The sequence below is a fragment of the Clavelina lepadiformis genome, chromosome 8 (assembly GCF_947623445.1).
Source record: "Clavelina lepadiformis chromosome 8, kaClaLepa1.1, whole genome shotgun sequence".
Classification (NCBI taxonomy): Eukaryota; Metazoa; Chordata; class Ascidiacea; order Aplousobranchia; family Clavelinidae; genus Clavelina; species Clavelina lepadiformis.
Window position 1 is genome coordinate 12,903,354 of NC_135247.1, and position 23,653 is coordinate 12,927,006.

General features: G+C 35.9%; 2 protein-coding genes across 3 annotated transcripts; one reads left to right on the forward strand and one right to left on the reverse strand.

The window, feature by feature from the left end:
- Positions 1-1,286: 1,286 nt before the first annotated feature.
- On the forward strand, positions 1,287-14,909 carry LOC143468884 (periostin-like). The gene is made up of 13 exons (XM_076966348.1): positions 1,287-2,525; positions 9,737-9,856; positions 10,029-10,123; positions 10,331-10,480; positions 10,593-10,720; positions 10,921-11,128; positions 11,296-11,475; positions 11,637-11,792; positions 11,916-12,055; positions 12,558-12,848; positions 13,101-13,205; positions 13,523-13,661; positions 13,992-14,909. Exons 1-13 carry the CDS (start codon positions 1,351-1,353, stop codon positions 14,264-14,266), a joined length of 3,162 nt encoding a protein of 1,053 aa, XP_076822463.1. The 5' UTR covers positions 1,287-1,350; the 3' UTR covers positions 14,267-14,909.
- A 4,913-nt stretch (positions 14,910-19,822) lies between these two features.
- Positions 19,823-21,777, reverse strand: LOC143469163 (uncharacterized). 2 transcript variants are annotated; one of them, XM_076966747.1, is made up of 5 exons: positions 21,452-21,776; positions 21,072-21,339; positions 20,835-20,945; positions 20,548-20,655; positions 19,823-20,358 (listed from the first exon to the last, which is right to left on the reverse strand). In XM_076966747.1, exons 1-5 carry the CDS (start codon positions 21,668-21,670, stop codon positions 20,186-20,188), a joined length of 879 nt encoding a protein of 292 aa, XP_076822862.1. In that variant the 5' UTR covers positions 21,671-21,776; the 3' UTR covers positions 19,823-20,185. The 2 variants fall into 2 exon arrangements, with proteins under 2 accessions (XP_076822862.1, XP_076822863.1); XM_076966748.1 differs by having other exon boundaries at positions 20,172-20,358; positions 20,564-20,655; positions 21,452-21,777.
- Between the last annotated feature and the right edge of the window lie 1,876 nt (positions 21,778-23,653).

Below are 23,653 nucleotides of genomic sequence, written 5' to 3' on the forward strand. Positions count from 1 at the left end.
TGCTGCAAAACATTTCAGTAAGCCCAGTTTTATATATGCTAAAAATAATGTCAGTTTATCAACGTTCTCACTTTATACAGTGCTCAGTGGGAACTTTAAATGAAAGGTGAAGCTAAACGAACGAAAAATTCACTCATTGGAAATCTCTGCGTGAAACCAGTTAAACAAAGACCGAGAAGCAGGAATGTTAATTTAGAAAAAAATTCCTTAAATATTAACTTGCTGTTTTGAATTTTGTCCAACACCTTCTCATTATCAGCATTTCTACAGAATTCAGTTAATTTTACAAACATATCTCCCATTCAAGCCGACTGCATGCGTGTCCACGCGTCGTTAGAGGCGCAGCTTGGACACGCAAAATTTGTTTGCCTGATAGCGTGAAGTGGCCTCTGACTGCTATCTTGTGTTATGTATAATCTATGATCCTATAGCCTTGGCATGATACGGTAGGGCATGGTATCGGAAGCAATATTATGTGATCGACTAGTGGTAGCATTGCTTTATCGTCTTCCCACCACGTCGATGACAAAAAACAGAAGAGAATGAAATTATGAAACATCAAATTTTTGCACGCGGATGGAAAAATAAACCTTGTTATACGAAACTTCATCCTAGAGATCAATATCTCGTTTGCATTAACTGCAAAGAAGTGATTTTAGTTATTTTGCGTTTTATTGAAGCTAAATTTAAATTAGGAAGCAGATTATGTTAAATAAGTAAACAAAGAACCCTTGAAAAAAATATTTCCAAATGAACAATTTCCTCGTCCATCCATATTTTTTCCGATTTTTTTTGGAAACATACAAATTGCGGTGCTCGGAAGAAATATGCTCCAGGTGACGAGTAAGTGAAGAAGGTTGCACATTCTTCCCATCAGTTGGCGTTTAACATCAGCTGTTCCAACAGTACTTGTACATAAATAATGCAGACTGATAAAAAAAACAACACAAATGTACAACGTGGAACAAATTGCACGCATACCAAGACACAATTAAGTATAATCAGTAATCAATCAATCAATAATTAATTAATCAGCACGAACGCAAAACGTTAAAGAGAATTGGGTATGTTTCCGATATCTAACAGTGTTCACGTTCTAAATATTTTTTAATTGTGCATAATTTTCTTTTTTAATAAGCTGTCTGCTCTGGTAAAAATACCACGCATGTAAGTTACGTCGGAATAAGGAAGTTCAGTGTCTATAGACGTTGAACAGCGGCTCAAACTTCGCCTTTTTTCTTATTTTATGCGCAACGCTCCGAAATCGAAATAAAACGAAGCGTCGTAGCGAGAGTCTAGTTATCTAGCACAATCGTGGACGCGTGGAACTGAATTTAGTAGACAGGCAAAATGAACATGTCGCTTAGCAAACCGCACTGTTTGAGTTGGCGATATGCTAGAACGTCCGTATTATGGTGTTTAGTTCTGTTGGTAGCTCAACTGCAGGCGAAGCAAGCTGATTCCAGCCAGCATTTCAATTATAAGTCATCTAAACGACGCTACAGCCGCCCAACTTATGTTGAACCCTCTGCCCGCACGCGAAAGACGTATTTCCCGCGGGACGATGCTTCTGTTCCCATGGTCGATCGGTATCCCGACACATATCGCATTGTTCCTTTCGGCGGCAGGGCGATTACTAAAGTAACCAAATATATTTCAAAACCAACAAGAATTCACAAAATATTAACTGAGCAGAATGGAAAGTTAGCAAACAAAGTGATGCCGGATCGTCGCACAATTTCGCCTACAAAACACGTGCCGAGAACGACCAAAACTTCCATTGTTGACAACTCTATCAGATACAATCCTCTTGGTCCAAAGTCAACGAGCAGTGTTACAAGGAATTTACACGTATCTGATCGATTCACGCCAACCTATAACTATAATACACGATTACCTGCAAGAAATATTATTCCATTTGATTCGCCTACAAACTCTGTCATTTCAGCAAGGTATTCAGACCGACCAACCATTGTTCAGATTGCATCTTCCGAGGATAGTGTAATTGATTCAGAAGCCGGTCAAAGGCCTGGCAAATCGAGATCATCTAATTTCAAGTTGTTTCGTCCGCCACCAGATCGGACTACAATTGACAGTGAAAAGTACTTGAGTGATCTTATTCCTCCACCTGGTACCAGAATAGTTTTGGCGAGCGAAAATGATGCGAAACCGAAAGGTTCAAGTAGGTTGTCAGGCCTAAACTTAAAAAGGCCACGACATCTAGATCATGCGTTAATATCGCATCGCTATCCCCCAACTAATCCTTCTTCACCAGAAGTTTTGAGGATAAGGACAACCTCCGTTAGTGAAGCGCAGGCATTGATTTCCGAACTTGGAGGAGGCTTCAAGATATCTATCTTTAACGCAAGTTCAGAGCCTGATATCGTAGAAGACAAGCTGCAAGAAGAAGCTAGGTCGGTACCTGTCAAGACCACAACTTTACTTCCAGTGATTGCTGATTTTGCTGACAGGACGTCATCACCACGAAGGGACGCCACTGCTCATGTGACACAGTGGTGGAAAGGGTGAGCGTTTTTCACATTTATGGTGTCCTGGTACAAACATTCCTTCGTTTCTATATAAGAATTACTGAGATGATAACCATAAAATAAACTCTAAAACTAAGTAATGGTAGGAATAGGGCATTTAAAAGGAATGCATTTTAGACACTCTTATGAAACAGATATGCGCTATTTTTGGTAGTCTATACACTACTTTTTCATTGTGCCGGTCCACTGTAATAAAAAAGATTAATTTGCTAAATATCTTTCAATAGACACTGTTGCATAATATTTATAAATGATGTCATTCAATTTGACACGTTTGCAAACGGAATGCGTGGATTTTACTTACGATGTTGTAATTAATATAATGCTACGTAGCGGCTTCAGGACGCTTTCATGTTCGTATTTAACTTCACGGGCCAGCAAACCAGGAATGTGGCCCATATGCTTAACCTTGCTAAACTTTCTTTTATCCTTGCGGTTACCTTTATCGACCAACCTTTTTAGAACAAGTAAAGCTACTTATTGTGTTGAAGTGCATAAAGCTACTGTTAGTTTTCAAAAGCACACGTAATCTAAAATGTTGTACGCTAATCTTTCCACAGCAACTTTTCGTAGGAAGTTATTACCCAATGCTATAATTGACATAAATTTATACATACACTAAGAAAAAAAGTAGAATTTATACAGTGTGTTGGTTATACCCTCACTAAAGGATATGGCAACCGGTTCTCGAAATGAAAGTTTGCAAAAGACGATTGCGATTGTTGACCCAAGCCGATAAACAGCGCTGCACATGATGTTACAGTATACTGTTGCGGAAGGCCGATGTTGTGTACACATTCACATACCATCGTTAGACACCATCGTTATAGACAGACAACATGTTCTACGACAATCCTCAATGAGTACCGTATTAGCAGTAGACATTTGACGCTTCAGATTGAGCGAAATGTCCATAGCATAAATGACTTGGTCTTCTCAGCTTTCATTAAGCTTTTTCATGCAAAGAGTTTGATGAAAGAACGTGTGTTTCGATAGCCGGCAATGTAAATATTATTCTTTCGTTGTTCAAGCATTGATTTCACGCAGGCGGCTGCGCTTCTGAAAAAACCGTGCATCAACCATGAATTGCGCAGTCAAAAGATGCGGTTGTAAGCGCAACGCGAGCTCACTTCTTTCACTCATCTGATCGGAGATAAGGGAATCGTTCATTCTTTACCAGGGAAAAAAATACGATATACAACAGCTTATACACGGAAAAGCAATAAACTCAGTTTGTTTCTTTTTTTGCGTCTTTCTGGTCGTTCTGCTTTTATCGTACGAGAGACAAGACAGACGTTTAAGTGAAGTCTACAAAATGATTAAATTTAAATCAGTTTCCGTCTTTCATGTAACGTTAGCGACATTTGATCTTTAACAGTGAATAACCAAAGGTTATTTAGATATGATTGATGCAATTTTGGTGACGCAATGTAGTAGTTTTTGGCTGAGAGAACTGGTGGGAACGGAACTTCAAAACCATGAAGGTTTATTTACTTTTTATCCGTAGCTTGCGCCATTTGTAACGTTTTAAATGCTTAACGAGAGAAAATAGAAAACTCTCTCCAATGTGGCCAAAACTGTTAACAATGACCCTTTTAACTTGTTGTATTCTTTTGTGAGCGGAAAGTAGTCAGCCAATCAAGACCTCAAATTGCGATAAAGAGTACAGTACTTCTCTCCCTTATTAAGTTTTTGATGGCATTACCGTAATGAAATTCCCGTGTTAAGAAAAAACATCGGCTAGTGTCGAATTGTTTTAAAGTTGTTAGCCGGGTCGATTAGAAACCTTGGATTTAAGTTTCACTCGCAACTTGGTTTACAAAGTTTGTTGGAAATTTTTTAACAGAAAACTTTGTGTAAGCCTCTGCTTGCAACATTTGCAAAGTTTGTCATAAGTTTTACATCAAAAGGCTGTAACCGAGTTTATCCTTTTCTGATTGTAAAAATGGTAACAGAAGAACCGCTACCCAAGGCATTGATTTGCTCCATATGGTCCGGACAAATATTTTTGCGCCTAGCTGTAACTACTTCATAAACTTCAATACATTTACTGTGAGCAAATATACTTTTAGAAGTATTGACGAGGTAAAACTAACCCAATACGTTAGCTGGGGGTTACTTCACTTTCAATACGACCAATCCTTGATTTGCATTACACCAAGCAACACAGCGGGCTTTATATAAAATAAATTTTGTTGAAAAAATTTGGTGTTACTGTGCCTGCACTGGTATAAGCATGTAAACGTGAAGACTCAGAATAAGTGAACACTCTAATGATGCTATTGAAGTGTTGGCTTTTTATTGGAGCGGATTTTTGCACACATGAGCATATCTCGATTAAAAGTTGATCTGTTCATCAGGATGTCAAAACAAACATTTCTTAATATCTTTTGTTCTTTTAGCGAAAATTACCTCATTGCACCGGCAATTATTGTCCGCAGGCGAGTAACTTCAGGTTTCCTGTGAAAATCAGGCAGCAAATCTGAAGATTGGGCGAAACTATTTTGAAAAGAAGACTTGACATATGACTCAGTGACAGCAGCCATACGTCTTGTCTTACGTGACCTATACTGGTTTCCGTGCAATTTTCCGTCACAACGAGTAAATGCCGCAAAGATGGTTATTTACCCGGTATTGCAATTTAATTATAGGGGTGTTGTGAGTTGTCAAATACAAGCAGAAATCTGTGTTTCAAATTGCAGGAAGTTATTCACTAAAATCGGGATAATGATAATTTGAGTGTAACTGCGGCTTAAAATTCCTTCGACTGCCCTTGGTTATGTGAAATGCTCTCGTCGTTTATCATTGTTAAATTGGGTAAGCAAATGACCTTAAACAAGAAGTATATTGAAGAACAAGCTTTGAACAAAAAGTTAATTTTATTATGCCGCTTTACTTCTTTCCGTGCTGCTCGTTTATTGGAGGGTTGTGAAGTCTGTTTTTGAAAGTAAACCAACATACATTACGATAACCATGACCGCAATTAATTTTTCAAGTTTTGTTATGGGTACTACAGTGCATAAAACTTTGAAACGATTCTACATTTTTCATTTTATAGCTGAAGGTTGCTGCGTAAAACTGTTACAAAAGTTTTATTGCATAAACAAACACTCTTTCAAATCTCTTTCTTGTTTGACTGGGTAATAAATTGAGAAACTTTCTTTGTTAACTCTGGCGCCTTTGGTCTGAAAAAATAATAAAGCGTACTCTATAACATTTTAGGGGTTTCCCCTTGCCGTTATTTTTTGGTGGTTTCTTTTAGAGGGTAACAGCGTCGTTGACATTTTAGATTTACAATTTTAAGGAGACGTAATAATAGAATTCTGAAAAGTGATTCTTGATTGCCTACTCCGCAGTGTATATGCACAGTATGTATAAGTATAGGCTACTCGCCGTTTATTGATCAATGGTGAATGTTTACCAACCACGCCCACTGCGACAAACTATGGATGTCCGGCTTCAGTATTTTTGCAAATATATACGCGGTCTCAGACTTGTTAGTTATCACCCAACACTTCCATGTAAATCATTCTTAGAGCAGACAAAATTACTTTTGTCATCTCTTGTCACTATCTTTACTTCTAACAACACTTTTCCAGTTCGTAAAGTGAGGGTAGCCTACTGATTGACATGGCAGGATTGAAAGAATATAAAAAAAATTAAACATTTATGCTGCTACACATATATTACATGCTCGTTTGTGCTTGGTTGCGGTATGGATGTACAAAAAATGTCCTTCTTAATGGAAGTCTCTTGGGGGAGGATCACATATCAAATACATCCGGCTTTCAGATATGAGGTTATCAGCTTGACAGACCGCTAGACAGCTTGTTTGTAAGTTATCACAAAACATCCAACTCTTCAAAATTCTTAAATAAAGAGTTTTTACCATTTTCCGTATTAAACATCATACAAGTAAGCAAGTTCAGAAAACCATATACATACTAAAGAATAAGCTAATTTTTTGCCTTTTTGCGTTGATTTAAATATGTTGTTTTTGAGCGTGGGAATTAAAAATCAATTTTTCGAATAAAGATGATATTTGTTATACACTTATACAGTATATAAAGCAGCAAACACAATTTGAGGAGAAGGTCATGCCACTCATTCCTGCTGCGTTCTGTGTAGCAACTGGCAAAATATCGAGATGCCTGAAGTTTCATTTACACTTGTCTATTTGTTAACAAACATGAAGCGGTGGTTGATAAATATTTCAATGCCGGCTATTTTGTGGGTAAGGCTGTCCAGTAAAGTTTCCTTTGTGTAAAATTCAATTGCAGTGTATTGGTTACAAACGAGATTTGGCGCCCACTCATTTTCCAATTTCAAAATGCAGTTTCATGAAATAGATCACTTGTTTCAGTTGATTTTCCCCGAAATTTTCCGTTTCTTGAAATGTGGCTCCGCCGATAAGTCTTATCAAAAAGCTGAAGTCGTGTCAACTTGCCTATACACACTCCCTAATTGCTTGTTAACAGTCTGCTTTTCCACTAGCGTTAGAAATGCAATGCTTGTTTTTCGTTATTTTTTCACATCAAAAGTAAAACACAATTCAGTGTGGTTAAATGAAATTTATCACTTTAAAAAATAAAAAAATTATGTTTTCATATTAGTTATAGAATGTTTTCAATTAGGCTTAAGATTATAACCAACGTTAATTGTTTTACATAACATTAAAAGTTTGAATAATTCTGAAAAAATATCGTGTTTTAAAGATGCATGGTCACCATGGTATCATTATTCTCATTTCAAATCTTTATCAAAGTTACGTATAAAATGGTTGTCACCTTGCAATTCTTGCTGAAATAGGTTTTGCCACTCGCCTTTGCTTTCCATTGCAATAGAAGTAAGGCAGACTTAAAAGGAGTAGGATAGTTTTTGTTTAAAAAACACGCTTTGTTCGTAAGTGGAAGCTTATGAATTGTTGCTCTAACTTCTAACATGTTGTCACAACACTGTAAGAAACCTGTCCAATTAAGCTCAAATATCCATCATGCTACTTTGAAACGAATCCATCATCATCTTGTTAACAGCATTTGTGTTTGTCAGCAGATTGGATGATTTGTTGATGTACTGTAATAATTAATCGTTGAAACCAACTGAGGGATTGTTGGTTGACTACGGCATTATGATACTTTGAAGTTTTTTGTAATAACTCAAATAAACCATTTTTGTGCAAATGACAGTCAGTATAATAGCGTCCATTCATTCTACATAAATGAAAACGCTGGGCGTCAATGTAGGCTAAGACCAACATGTCCATATTTGAAGCAGCCGACATGTTTATGCCTTGTTTGGTGAACCTTATTGTGTCTTCGACACGTCGCTACTTGTTTTCGCGCAAACTTTGTCTTTTCTTATATCTTGATTTGCAAAGAAGCCTGAAAATACTTCAACAGGTCTTAACACTTAAAATAATCCTCAGGTGGTAGGACTTTGACTGGTTTGTTATTGCTTCCGCCTAATTGGTGAATGGACTTCTACAAACTATTTTAACGATTATCGCGTCTACCCTCACATTCCAAATGCCGACTTACCGACAGACTGTCGGAAGTTAAATTGTTTGCCAAGTGTTAATCGTTTTGTTGAGTGAATTTTCCATTTCAACTGTGTTTGTATATTTGAACTTTGGATGGACCCTAATTTTTTGTTTTTATTCCCAGTGGTATAGATTGCTAAAGCTACAGCAGTATATAACTGCTAAAGTTTTCATTGATATCTTAACATTTTGCTACATTTTTGAACACGTTTCTTTGCACATAGACGTCAATGCAAATGCTTTCTTTAACTCGGGTTATTAGGTAAAAATTGGATAGTTACAGCCAAGTGAAATTGGGATGCATACAATTATGCAGTTTTCGATAGTGCAAATTATTTTTTAGCATGACGTAAGTTTGTATAGTGGGAATATGAACCTATGTGTGCAAACTCCTGAGCAAACAACAGCGATCAAGGATGTGTGCCAAACTGCTTATGAAAATTAACCTGTCAGCAGTTGTGGGCGTTACCCAAGTTAATCCAATAGCTTAATGGATTAATCAATTTCTTATCAATAGTTAGAGTGATAAGAATATGACTCAGTTCCATCAACATTCCACCGAATATCAACATATAACCGTGTCGCTGATAACGATTTTTAGTACAATATTGAATTGGGCGTATACAGCATTGCAATCTCTGTAAAGTTACGTGGTAGAGTTTATATGGCTATATGCTTTGCAAATATCAATCGAATGGAAAACCCTTTTATAAATGTGTTAAACATTGCTTTTAATCATTTTTCTGTCATTAAAGTTGTTTAAAATACTGGATTTGGCGATGCCGTGTCTTTTTTGCAATTTTTAACCGCGGAAAATCCTGAAATCGAACAATTACAACCACCTACGCGAAAAACTCAAAACCCTTCTTGCTGGCGTGAAGCGCTTTTTTCATTGCGCCTCTACCTGTTTGCAAGTGAGAACAGAAGTAGAAAACAAGTGAAATCCGCATTTATTACTCATCATTGGCACTTTTCCCATATTATAATAAGAACACTAAGCAAATTATTACCTGTCTCTTTTCTTTAGCTAAGTTTTTATAAAAGTTGTGTTAAAAACCTTAGTTGACTATAACTTATAAGAGTATATTGACCGTAAAGCTCTTCTTAAAAGCCAGTCTGTTACGGTGCAGCGTTTGACAGCAAATCTTAAAACCGATCTGATACAGTCTGTAAAAGAAAAGATCATTAAGTTGCCGTTTCAATTGTTTAACGAGAGTTAACAATATGGCAATTAGTTAACTGATTATCTTTAAACTATCCTGACATATTTGTTGATTTTACCCAACTTTCAGCTTAGCTTGCTTGACGTAAGCAATCAATCAAAGCATTTTCCGCCGATGTTGTGGTGGGGATGAAAAATCACTACCCGTTGTTAAGACCATGCGCGAATGTACGGAGAAGACTGATAAAGCCTAAAATGTTTAAAACGTGCTTGAAAAAATTGATAGTATTAAGTTGTTGGTAACAATTAGCACGTTTGATAAAACCGATAATGAAATATCAAACAATGTCTAAAATCTAAATACAGTAATGTATTTATAATTTTATCCGAATCCACGTTCGATGTTTCACTTAAGAAAAATGTATCATCTTTAACTTTAGCATTACAGTAATGATATGGGCCAAAACATGTTTTACTTTAATATAGTGAACACGTATGCGTCAAAGTTAGCCCTGGATTGTTTGGTCTCACTGAAGCTGTACTGAAGCGGGTTAAAACAAAAGAAAGTTGCCGGGAAAAACGTAATAGATACGTTTGCACTGAGAAGTAAGTTAAAGTTAACAATGGCTGATGTACCTTTTTATGTTTGTTAAAATGTTACGAAAATTGTTTAGCCCAAATTCTAATTTAACTTAAATAAAGTTTTAAATTGTAGCCTAATTTCAACCTTTCTTGCGTGTAAACGTATCGCTATTATGAATGAAAGTTAACGTTATAGGTATGGGTTTGGTAAACATTCCCCAAAGAAAACTACTATTTACAAATGCTGTCCACAATACAAGATCAACAAAGAAAGAAATTCCTGTGTCACAAGTATGAATTAAGTAAATGTTTAGAAATAAATCGTATATAAAAACCTTTCTCTTTGCGAAACGTAATAGTTAGTTTAAATGGTTTATATTTTTATAATATCATATTGCTCAGTCTATACATTATATCAAGCATTTATAATACTTTCAATTCACTGACGATGGGCGATAGATTGGTTGAAACCTCCATCTTATTTCGCATGACGTTTAGGATCTTCTATTGGGCATGGTATTGTATCCCATTCCGAAAATTCAAACTGGCTAAGCCAAATGAGCCATGCTGACTCCATTGGGGCACGAGCTGCCGCTGACGATGAAATACTCACTATTTTTATGCCTAGTGATGATGTAGTGCTAGCAGGTAAGATAAGTAGCAAACATTTTTCAAACTCTTTCGTAACACCTACCTACCTGTGTGTTTCTGATAAAGCCAAATAATTTAATGGCTATACTGTACACCAAAAATATTTCAGCATTTATGATTCAAAATGAAACCAGCAGCTTGGAGGAAACACTTCAAGTGCAATCCTTTCTGGAAAATCACGTGATTCCCGGTAGAAAGTTACTGGTTTCTCAAATGCACGATAATGAAATTTTTTCGGTAAAAGAAATCTTTTTTCCAATTGTTAAAGTTTTTTAGAGTTAATTATCACTTAACCTATTGTCCCTGTTTGATAGCCATAATACAGTATAATGTGAACGACTGTGAAGTTGAACAAATTAGTTCATTAAAACGGTCGAAACAGTTTAGGCAGAGATTGTAAATGAATTGTAAGTGAATTTATTTTTGTGTTTTAATAGGCCGTGTCTGGAAATCCAATTCGTGTTAATGTATATCCAGGCGATCTACTAGACACCATAACCGTTAATTGTCGGAGGGTAACTGTCACAGACATAATCAACGACAATTCAGTTGTGCATTTCATAGACAATATTATTGATGAAATCACGGGATCCATTGCTGATTATATTACAGAAAGATTTGATGAATTCTCTACCTTGCTCACTGGTACAATTAAGAAATAGTAGAACAGTTTAATTTATGTACGTCAACAAAGTAATATACTCTTCAACATTTAATAACAACAGTACAGGAATTGTGTTGCTGCTCTTTTATGCAGCAACTGACAGCTTATAATTGCATAAAATAATAATATTTACTGTGTATTTTTACAGTTTTAAGCAATTCTGGACTTCTTGAAAAACTACATTCGTCAAATGGATCGTACACCTTATTTGCCCCTACTAATGAAGCATTTAGAGATATTCCCGTTAACACCGAACCTGGGAAATGTTTGGATGCATTCGCCCGCAATCATATTTCAGAACGTGTGCTGTGCACTGCTGGTGTGGAAAGTACGTTTACCTTCCAAATTAAAAAAAATGGAAAATGACAGCACTTTTTGCTTTAAGCTTTAATGTTTAAATCTGTTTGTTACAGCATTTTTTATGCCGTCTGTTGAAGATTTTAACAACAGGTAGAAAAAGGTGATTTATAATATATATTTTTTGTGCAGGAGGACAAAACTTGAGGACTTTGTTTGGAGATAACATAACTGTTATAGAACGCAACGGGAAACAGTTTATCGGTGACTCGGAAATTAAAGTTCACGACATTATGAGAACTAATGGAGTTATACATGTCATTAATAGAGTTTTGAAACCTACTTCAGGTGAGTAATTGAAATCTATGCATGTAAATGAAATTTGACAAAAACTATACAAGTATATAGTGTGTAGTTAAAACTCTCACTATTATACTGTAAACGTTACGTGATATACTGTATACTGTATAGTATCATCGGTGTTGGACGTCCTTTCTTCCGAAAAATCGTTTTCCTCAACATTGGAGATGTTTCAAGCTGCTGGAATTCAGGACGCTTTAGCCACTGGTGGTAATTTTACCCTCATTGTTCCAACTAATCGAGCATTTAAGGTAAAAACGTCGATTAAAGTCGTTTTGTTCATAATGTACGTGTTTGAACTTACTATATAGGCATCTTTAGCAAATACGTGTATATTTTATCACAAAAAAATCGATAAATAGTGATATTAAAAATATAAGTTACAGATCGTATATTCTCAGTTTTGAATTGATTCCTGACCTATGCAAAATCGTAACTGACTGATGCTTTGTGATTTTAGACTTTCAATTAGTCACCTACTCTACAGATCTTGTTAAATATTTCCTTTTAATTCATCCCAACACACACCTGCCTCACGTCCAGTTCTTAAAATCATTAGCCTACGTGAGGTGTGGTTTCACATAATCCAAGAACCCTTTTTGAGTCAGTTAAATAACATCATCATTAACTTACGTTAAAAAGAAAACAATAAGTTACTAATTTTAATTTTGGAATAACCATATATCGTACTTCTACTCGTTTACAAAGTATTGCACCATCAAGCAAGTGTGTTCACAGTACTACAATTTACAGGAATTGTCGAAATCCGAACTGATGAATTTATTGTTGGATGCAGAAGGTTTAAGAAGCTTGCTCAAGTTTCACGTGATTCCGCAACAGATTTCAATCCGTGACCTTAAAACACGTGACAAGCTTGAAACCTTAAGTCCACCAATGGACATTCATGTAAGCAATTACATGAAAAGAGTACGGTCAAGGCGTAGGCGGTATTTGAGGAAACCAGTGTCAGCTCTTCAGTGTGCGATGGTCGTTGGCCAACCAGAGATGGTACCTTGCAATGGGGCAATTTTAATTGTTGATAAGGTAAGCAAACAAGTTATTCTCGTACATACACAAGTTGTTCTCGTAATACAGCATACATTTTTACTTCAACTCATCTGGTTTTCTGGTGATATGAGAGACCAAACTAATTAATTGTGTTTTTAAACAACTCACCAATATAAAACCTTAACTGAACTATACTCATCAATTTATTGAGATAAAACAACTTATAGAAACTATTTATTGTCGTACTTTGGATGCTTAATAATGACGTAACTTACATCACTTTGTTAGGTTCTTCAACCAGCAAGTGGTACCATTTTATCTGCCTTGATGTACTCGAAAAAAAGCAATTTCTCCACTCTTTTAGCCGCGATTAGACGCACAGGCATTGAGCAGGTATGCCAGCACCCGTTGTAGTTAACCCTTTAATAATGGTGTAAGTGGCCTAAAATTATAATTTATCTTTGGCTGTCAATACAGGAATGCCCGTATAACAACCAAATGATATTGGCTTTCAGCGATTAGTGGATAAGCTTAAGAGGTGCTTTTGAAAACTTCAGACGACTGAGTCATAGTTCTAAATCACCTTGAGTGGCGTTTGTTGATCTTCGATCTTACTTGTGAATAAGCGAAAAAGAATTCATAAATCGCTTTCAAAAAAACTGGGCAACTGGGCTTTTACGTAAACATACAAAAAATGTTTTTAAACAAAGATTTTGGACAGAGATGACGACTTAACGTTTTTTGCACCAAGTGAGGCGGCATTTTCTCGATTTCCCGTCCCGGTGACACAACTGTTATTAAGCAACAAAAAGTTGCTGAGAAGAGTCCTTAGGTTTCATCTTATATCAGGTATGAGTAAACGAGCATTGACCTACAACAGTCAATGCGGTTGAAATATTTTGTAAAGTGACTATAATTACGAGTTTCGGGCTGCACTAATCTGGTAAAATATTGATAAAACTGTGATAACATTATCGAATATCTAAGCAAAAAATCCACATAAATAAAAAATGTACACAATTGTGCAAACCGCAACAAGTGTTGTTTCAAAATACCAAAAAAATTTGCATGCAATCAGTATCAAACAATTCCTTTCTGCACTAAAATGCTTGAAATTTGAATTTTATTTAAAAAATAGTGAACCTTGACTTAACCTAACCTTCCGTTAAATAATCGCAGGCTATCACTGTGGTCATGCCCTTCTTCAACGTTCTTATCGTCACACAACTCTTCTTGGGAGTCAAATGACCAGCTGTCCTAAACGCAAAACGATTTTTTTGGGGAGAAAGCGCAAGAAACTTCGAGCGAAAGTGGTGGAAAGTGATATCCTGGCGAGCAATGGAATAGTTCACGCAATAGACAATCTCTTGCTTCCCCGCAACTTTAACTTAAGATCTCATCTGCAACTATATTATCGGCGTCATCAACAAAATCACCAGCAGCTTCAATTTTAGTTATGACAACGATCCCTATCATGAATTTCAAACTCAATTAAATCGTCGCAACTGTAGGCTGATCAATTGCTTAACTTACAATGAATGTAAACTCCTGAATATTTAACCGATTTTGTACTTTTAATTTGCTTTTTGTGAGTATAATGCTCCATGGACGGATACGTTGCTGCTATGCAGGCAACAGTGTCAAGAATAAATTTGTGTTTTGCAGATGCATCTTTCAGATGCAGATGATCAAATATTTCCACATTTTTTAAAGCAAGTAAGGTAATTTAGTAATTTTATTGTGCTTACATTGCATACTGTACAGTATAGGTGATACAGAATCAATGTAGCAATATTTGGAGGAATGCGACTGACCTGGTTGATCGTTGTATTTGGTTACTGTGATGATCTTGTTCGCTACATTGAGTTGACGGCAATTTAACTATTTTATCTGTCTAATTTACTTCAAAATTCTTGCACATCTGTGTAATGTAAGAAAGAGGAGTAAAAAGTGTTTTTTTCTATAGCAAGCCTTATACAGCATAATTATTTTATCATTTTGGTTGATCATTTTCGCTAAATTATAGCTTTTATAATCTCTTTTCTGTCGCGCATATTGTGCTTTTTTGTTTCATTCGTAAATACACATTAAAAATCATCGCTGTGTACTGTGAAAATCCCATCGTGTAACTTTAATGCTTTGCAGGCATCGCGTGTTATTATACTGTAGCAAACAAATATCTGGTGTATTCTGCTTTCTCAAACGGCTATGAGAACTAACTATCCAACTTACTTTAAATTTCCTAGATCGAGTCGGTTTCCCTCGATTTTTGTGTTTCTAGCTTTAAATGTCTGGTATTTGTTTAGCCATCTATATAGTTAACTGAAAGATGAGTGAAGCAAATTAACGTCGCTTGAAAAATGATGTTTTTGAAACTTTCTCTTTTTTCAGAGTGACATTCTAACGACCTCTCGTAATTAACCTTTTTGATACAGTACCACGTTTTGCACAGCGGTAATATGAGAAAGATTTAAGATATTCTTAAACCAGATTTTGAAGACTTGTATATGTCACCTACGAATTTGAAATATTATAAAGGTATAGAGTTTATACGCAGGTTTAATTTGCATACACAACTTCAAAAGTGTTGTAGTAGATTATTTACCAATGAGTACAACAATTTTTTTCCACGTGCTCATTGCATTGAATTGTTTCTAATTGCTGCCAGTATCATAGCATTAGCAATTAGCATTCGATAGCTCTTCTACAGAAAAAAGTTTTTTTTTTGTGTTTCAAAACGTCGTTAAGTAACAAAGGTAGGCAAACTGCGGCCCGCTATCCATTATCTCATTATCCATGCATTGTTTATGGTATTTGTATTGACATTACTGATATTGCGGCTTGCTGGTGTTAGTAGTTTTCGGCAAGGGACTTTTTCATTGAATTAGTTTTCCCACCCCTGTACTATAACAAACACCATCTATAGTTTGCAAAACGGGATTGAGTAAGAATGGGCTACCTAAGTCATATTTTGTAAATGGACGTGGTGTTTCAGTAATTATTTTGAGCAGTAACAACAATATCAAGCATAATTTCCACCTGAACAAACTAGTTCGCGAAATCGCGAGTACTACTAAGATAGGCTCAGAGGTGAAAACTGTTCTGCCATCATCCATCTTTAACAATTATGTTGTAGTGTTTAATTGAAACAACGTTAACTAATGAGCATACGACAAGTAGAATTTTGTCAGCGACATAAATCTACATGTTTTGTCTTAAAACAGACCAAAATAGTTGACAAAAAGCTCTCAAGTATGAATATAGTTATATGATACGGATGTGCCGAACCTGAGCGCGAACGTCCGGCATCAACATCACTATTTTTAAGAGGTCTCACAAACCCAAGTTTTAAGTTTGATTTTACCGAAACAATTGCTTTTTTGACCAAAATATAAAAAAAGTAATATTTATTCCAATATTTGCTACCGGGATCAGTTTCTTATCTTAAATACTGTGTTCGTCGTAAGTTAAAATTGATGCATGATACGTCAAGCACATGTGCGGTGTCACTGCAAAGTTGCTGTTTTTTATTCATTAAAAACGTAAACACACCTACAAAATAGTTTATGGTTCGCACGAACCCTATTTACGAGATATCCGAGGATATTTAGAGAGTAAAATTTGAACGTAACAAAAGACTTACTGAAAACTGGTTTGAGAGAACATTTAAACAAAGTTTTTGCAAAAAATTTCGATTTTTTTTGTTGTCAAGAAAGAGAAGCTTGCAGATTGTCGACTTCTATTATTGATAACACAAGTCATGATAAAATTACCTTTTGACATACGATAACTGTACATAAGGTTTGTTTAACACCATTGAGTGTGGTGACCGTTTCGCTTATCTTTTACAACCGGTTGATAAAAAAAGATCAGGAAAATATGCGACAATTATGCACCAATGTTAACAGTGCTTTTCTTTATCGGATCAACTGATAAGTTCTTTTGCGCTTCTGTATCGAAAAGCCTATATTTAAGTGTGTTAAAAAACAGTAGGCCTACGTCGCAAGTGCTTAACATGATTAAGTCTCCAAAAAACGTTTAACGGACACTTGACCTTGAGAACGTTTCCCACGACAAAAGAATAACAACGGTGTTGAATGTTAGAAATTAACAGTCTGCCTGTGAGAACTTAACATGTTTCCACCTAGTTTGTATGTTGAAAGTACTTCATTTTCCGCTGAGCTGAGTATAGAATAAAAAAGATTTTTTTTATGAAAACATCGCTCCAAAGTCAAATTAGTTTTAGAATATATAAAAAAAAGTTATTTTACATTTCAAAGTTGAAATGAATCAACTCACTAATACGCTATTTACCATTACAAAAAGCAAACTAAAAATGTATTACCCGTTTTTTTTACTGTACGTTACACAGAAACAACATTGTCATAGGGCCAACGCCACAGGGCGAACCACGATCAACATGTATTATATAACAAACTTCATCAAGATTGCATACCATAAACTTGTAAAAATAACGGAACAAGTTAGTTAAAATGTTAACTTCGATCGTGCCAAACAGGTCACGGATGAAGTCCTCAACAAATGAGCCTTGTTGACGTAAGAGATGAGGCTAAAGGTTGTGCAATCCGCATGCATATAGGACGCAATACTTTCAAACCTTTCCACACTTCATGTGAATTTTTCTTTACACCATTTTGAATTTTAAACGTGTTGACTTTAAGCTTTGTTGAGTTTGCTTGACTTCTATATTTATAAGTGATTTAAATCTTATTATGCTTAGGTAGTACGTATAGCCTAATCAATGGTAACGTCAGTTGAAGCAGGAAACGTATATATACTAAAAGCATATCAGGTTCAACTGCGAATAAGTAACTTAATAAGTAACCATTTAACAGGAAATTTGGTTTACGTTTTGAATAAGTAACTAAATATATAGCCTGGGAACTGGCAACCAGTTTCTGGAGTTTCATTATTTCTTATAATCTGTAATGGGATCTGAAACAAAAGGTACTGCATGGGACAGACATGATCTTAAGATATTGTGGGATCGGTCCTTTGTCATCGTCCATGCTGCCATCCTGAGCAAAGGAAGAGTAGGTGGAAATTGACATTTCCTCTTAGTAATTTTCACGTAAAAATTTATCCCATCTTGTGTCGTATTTGCGTATATAGCATTTATTGAGCAAATATTAATACGTTTTTTTTTCTGATACCAAATTGTTAAACTAGAAAAAAATCACGAGACCAAAAAATAACTGATCTCCAAATTCGTTTAAATCCGATATAAGAGCTGTAGGACCGGTGATACTTCGTATCTTCCGCTGTGAGACACTTGACATTTAAATTTATTGGTGATATAGGTCGCCATGAATGTCGTAGAACTTTTCATTGTCAATTTTTTGAATTAAATGTATATATACTGTAAGTAAGCGCTTTGTCTCTCAGACAATCTGAAAAGGGTCGAACGTTTTGTGCCATAACGTTTCGTGTCTTTTCGCATATAGTTCACAAGTTTTCCACTTTTATAATTTCTTTGTCCTGATGGCTTGATGAGGTGCCGCTGCTACTATTACTGTTCATTGTTAGCAAAAACTGTGATTTTCATGCAAAAAAACAACAACATTAAGAGTTAATTTGCAGCTCAACCTTTTCAAAAAGCATTCCGTTTAGACCCTTGTTGCCGGACTTGTCTGAGTACATTTTCTGATAGACCCATTTTTTACTTGGCTTATAGTTTTGTGAGAGATCTTGCCCGAATTTGGAACTGTTCACTGGAACTACGCAACAAGAGCAAGCGTAGTTAATGCCTTGCTCAACAGTAACAACGCTGCATATGGAACACGAGTTTGCATCATTTTGAGCTAATTGTTCTCACAATTCTTGCTGCATTAGCCGATGTAAAGCTCTACTGTTCTCCCATAATGAATAATTATTCATAATATAATACGCTGCAGCAAAGATTGGCATGACACACGTTTCAAGCAAATTCGCAAAGTGAGTCAGCAAATTGAACCAAATGTCTGTTTTAGCATCTTAACTCTGAACCATCTGTATGTCTTCTTTCAGTAACTCAACACTCAACTCGAATCTATATTAGGCATATTTACTGCAATTATTGCTGGTTGCAAGATTGACAATTCACTGCCAACATCGCCAACATCACATCGAATCAGAATTTTTAGAAAATAGGTCTTCCTCTCAACACTGTTATCGTTTAGAGAGCAATGGCATCTTTTTCCTTACATAACTGACAATGTAGCCTACCTATGAAAGATAATTTCATCTTACAACGAGTAGCAATGTCATCACATCTTAAAAAGTTCATCATTGTTGAATTTGTTGTGCACTTTTGCTGTACAAACTGGGTTTGTCAACAATGCCTGCAATTCTATACATCATCAATGGCCACCAGAAACTGGTTTCTGCAAGGGATGGTGCTTGTCTTACAGTGGGTTATCTTTTCCAATCTGCGGTTGTACAACTTTGAAGTAAGTTGTCCATCATCTTTAGCTTAAACGCAACACCTGCACGTCTGCTTTAACTTGACTTTTCGTATTTTTATCTTACTTTAAGTTTAATGGACGTGCTAGTTGTTATTTTGCTTGTTTTCAACTTTTTCGGCTTTATCACTTTTTCCCGTTCTTTACAGCATGCTAATAACAACTGACTTTACTTTTTCGTCCCCATCGCGCTTTTGACTGGAGACAAAAGATTATGATGATGAAATTTATCTATCTATCTGAACAAATGCTCCTGATCAAGCTCACCTAAGAAAGTGAAAGAATCTGATCATCAAGACTGTTAATGCCAAGTTTGTTTTGGAGCGGTCTGAAACAATTTCGTGACAACTGTATACTACAGAAGTATAGATCTACCGTAGCTTGATTCAATATAAATAGGGATTGTTGCCTATACTACACCTCTTGTAAACCATCATGAGATTTACAGTATACAGCTGATCAATGTAAGAAGTCAACTGTAACTGTCAACAATCAACAATCCCGCTGGACACCTTTCTCATTAACGTCTGGTTACTGCGATTTGGGAGGTTTGTTCATACCGAAAATATATAATATTTCTTGGCTTTAGAAAGCAAATATTTTGAAACATAGGCTATATATTTTTAAGTTGCAAAAACTACACCACAGTGATTTTGAAAATGATTAAAGATGTTCACCATATTACGAGTTATAAATATAATTTGAGGAACATTTCTTTATAAATAGACAAATGCGCACAATACTTTAAACAAATAAACGTCTATATGGGTGTAGTGTAGTATTAGCTGTATGTGTATACATAACCAAGCTAACTGCATACAGACGTATAATGGGACTGAAACGCTTCACATTCAACACAGTCGTAAATAATGCCAATAAATTAACAACAAAATGAGAAACAATCATTTTTCGTTAAGCAACAGTATTTTCCTTGCTTGTATTTGTTACATCGTTAAACGAGAGGTATATTGCTTCACGTGATTGGGTTGCTTTGGGTGAATTTGTAGGTGTGGTTGCAGGTAAGCCGTTTCCTATTGCTGAAATTGTTGAGGAAAGACGTGAAGGAATTGATCGGAAAGCTGAAACTACAAAAATTGGATGTGTGAAATTTTCGGAATACCACATAATATGAGTTTGGTTGCAGCAATTTTTGCCAGCAAGCAAAAAACAACGTATCTATATACTAACAACCTTTGATTCCTTCATGGCATTATATGCACCAAAACAATGTATACATGAACCCAAATAACTATATGCATTATCCTAGTCTATACCTATACGTGATCGCACATTGTCAGCTATTTGACCTCTTCCGAATACCTCTGCGGAGTCTTGTGATGGTCGCCGAATACCGCGTAGCACATCTTTATCATTGCATTGAACTTAAAATAAAAACAAGACTACATAGCTCAAAATAATTACTCATATACAATACACAGCGCACAGAATAAAAAATTACCAGAGACAAACTTTTCTAGCAGGTTCATTGAGTACTAAAAAATCGGAAATAGTTGCGATGATTTTGAGGTAAGAAAACAGATAACAGCAGATTTAAATATACCTGGACTGACATAGGTTGAATCGTTCTGCCTTACCAGCGTCGCACCGTCAGTACATGGAGTACTGGACTCCACTGGCTTCATGTCATATGAAGTGACAGTTTTTGAAGTCTCTTTACAAAATACTCATCATAAAAAATCACCATAAAAATTTGACATATTCCAAATAAAAGTTAATCTTTTAAAAGTGAAAATTCATTAACAAGGAATCTGTAAATTAAGAACCACCATTTACATACTTTGTTGTTTAGGGTTGTGATCGTTTGCCATGCCAGCAAACTCCTCAGATACCTTGCTAGGTTCTGTAGAATGACCATTTACTGCACGGCATTTTTTCATTTGGCGAATGTGTGCGTACGTCATACTCTTCCCTGATAAAGGTGTGCTGCTCTGGACTCCATCATTGTCCGTGACATGGATAGAGGGAATCACCACAGGACAACTGTTTTTTGCATGAAGAGCTTCCAGAGAAGGTCGAACGTTGTTGTTAACACGCCCCTGTTGACCCTTCGTCATATACATATAGCTGCAGTCATACACTGAATATACTTTAAAAATATTCTGCCAGCCAACAAACTTTTAACATCCTTAGTTGTTTAAAATGTTTATTAGTTGGTACCTTTCGGCTTGTTTCACGAAGAATTTTCCCTGGTCTGCCGATCGTTATCATATCAGCGTTCTTGGAATATACACGAACTCTTCTTTTTTTAAGTTTCCACCGAGCAACCACGGCAACATTTGCCAATACCAATGTAACAAGTAGAGTTATTAAAACCGCGTTTGTTATTTTATATGTCGAACAGTTATCAGTGTTTTCTGCGTTGATGGAATTAGCCATTCTCTTTAATTTTTAGAACATCAATCTCAACGAACCGTTTCTATTTCAGCTAAAATCGTTATGCTAACTAGCACGGGATACTACGGAACTGTTCGATACCACAAACAGCGCATTAACCAACGTGCCGCGCAGATACAACAAAAACGTGTCGCCCCTAAAGCTAAAAGCGCTTTGAAAATTCTGATCAATTAAGATCTGTATTTGCTACCCCAAAAAGTTTTTTGGTTTAAGAGTAACTTTGTAGTATCACAATTGCCACTAACGTAGTAAAATGCCCTAAAACGAAATACTTTGTGGACGTGTATAGGTATACCTACACTGAAATAATCTCACTATATAGGAGACAGCGCGGCGCAATATATATACTGTAATTTGTCCACATAGTTCAAACATATTGAAGACTAATTTTGCTAATTGTGTAACTTAAAACGATTTTAAAGAAATTGCCGAAATTATGCAGTTAGGATCCATACTTTAGATAGATTGTATATTTTTCCAGCTTCGGGATTAACCATGTCCAGCCGGAGAGCGGCATACAACTCTGCACATTGCCTTGTCGTAGCAACGGGGAAGTAGTTTTACAAAAACTTTGTATGGCATCTGTTGTAGGGTGAGCTGTTATCGCATCTATCTTGCACTAAGTGACCAGTGCAAGATAGCGACTTAAGATAAGATACCAGTGCTAACGCGTTTTACCTGAATTAAATTTCCATAGGTAGGTAGTTAGTAGCAGGCAACGGATATTTTCAGCATAGGAATGCGGAACGCCACAGAAGTCAGTAGGCTACAGCATGTTCTGGTCAAGCATTCTTGCTTTTACAGCAATTACCGGTATAGGACTGAAGCTAGCGCCAACAGCCAAAATTGAGCTCGGTGAGCTGTAGCTTAATTAGCATCTACATTCACTAGTACAAGTACACCAAAGGTAAGCTATAGCTCATGCTTACTCGCCAAATGTTCCTGCTATATACTTAACCCTTAAACAGTAATTGAGGGCCTGGGAGGCCCGGTGAGAAAGAAAATTCTTTTATTTTTTTTATTTTTTGGTTTTAAGAGCTGTTGCTCCAGAAATGCCTTAAATAGTGTCGTTTGCAAAACTTAAAACCGAAGTGTAAGGATTAATGAGTCCAAAAAAAATTTTGTTGGCTAAAAACAAAAGTACACCTCAAATTGCAATTTAGGGCCTCGGAGGCCCGGTTCTAGTTTAAAGTAAACTTTAGAATTATAATCAATGTAAGTTACAATGCATTTGTACAGTGAATCTCAATAAGATGAGTTCTTTTTTAGGTGCACAACAAAAATATGTCATAACAACTAAAATATATCATATGTGTGCATAGTTAGGTGAAGTACTGCTAACCGGGTTTGCGAGATGCTTGGAGTGTCTGTGGTTAGAGTTGTGTTTGTCAAACACTCATTCATTCACATTCCTGTTGCTACATCCATGCATTATATAGGCAACTTTGGCCTAAAATCATTTTCTCAAAACGAATACAGCCGATGTAATGAATCGAGAAACTATTGACTTACTTTTTCATATTATTTTAGTATTGGGCCTGAGAGGCCCGTAATCGCTGTTTGTGTTACAGAACAGTAATTACAGTTTAAGGGTTAAGTTTGTTTTAATTATACGTATTACTTATCGGCCACAAGAAACATTCTATTGATACTTGGTCCAAGAACCTGGAGTCATGCCGATTGTCATTTTATTGTGACGTAATAAGAGCCGCCATCTTCGTCATATTTAAACATTGAATTTGCGATTTTTGCCATATTTTTATGGCAATAACTGCTTAACGACAACATATTAGTAGAGATCTAATTTTCAGTATATTAACTGACAACTACTCTTTGATTGAGGACTAACTTGTTTTTGGACTTGTCCCTCACATTGACCGTATCAACGATCATCCTGAAAGATCTATTCATTTACAGCCAGTAACAACTTTTGTTGTCAATGCAGCTGATACAATAAAGTTGTTT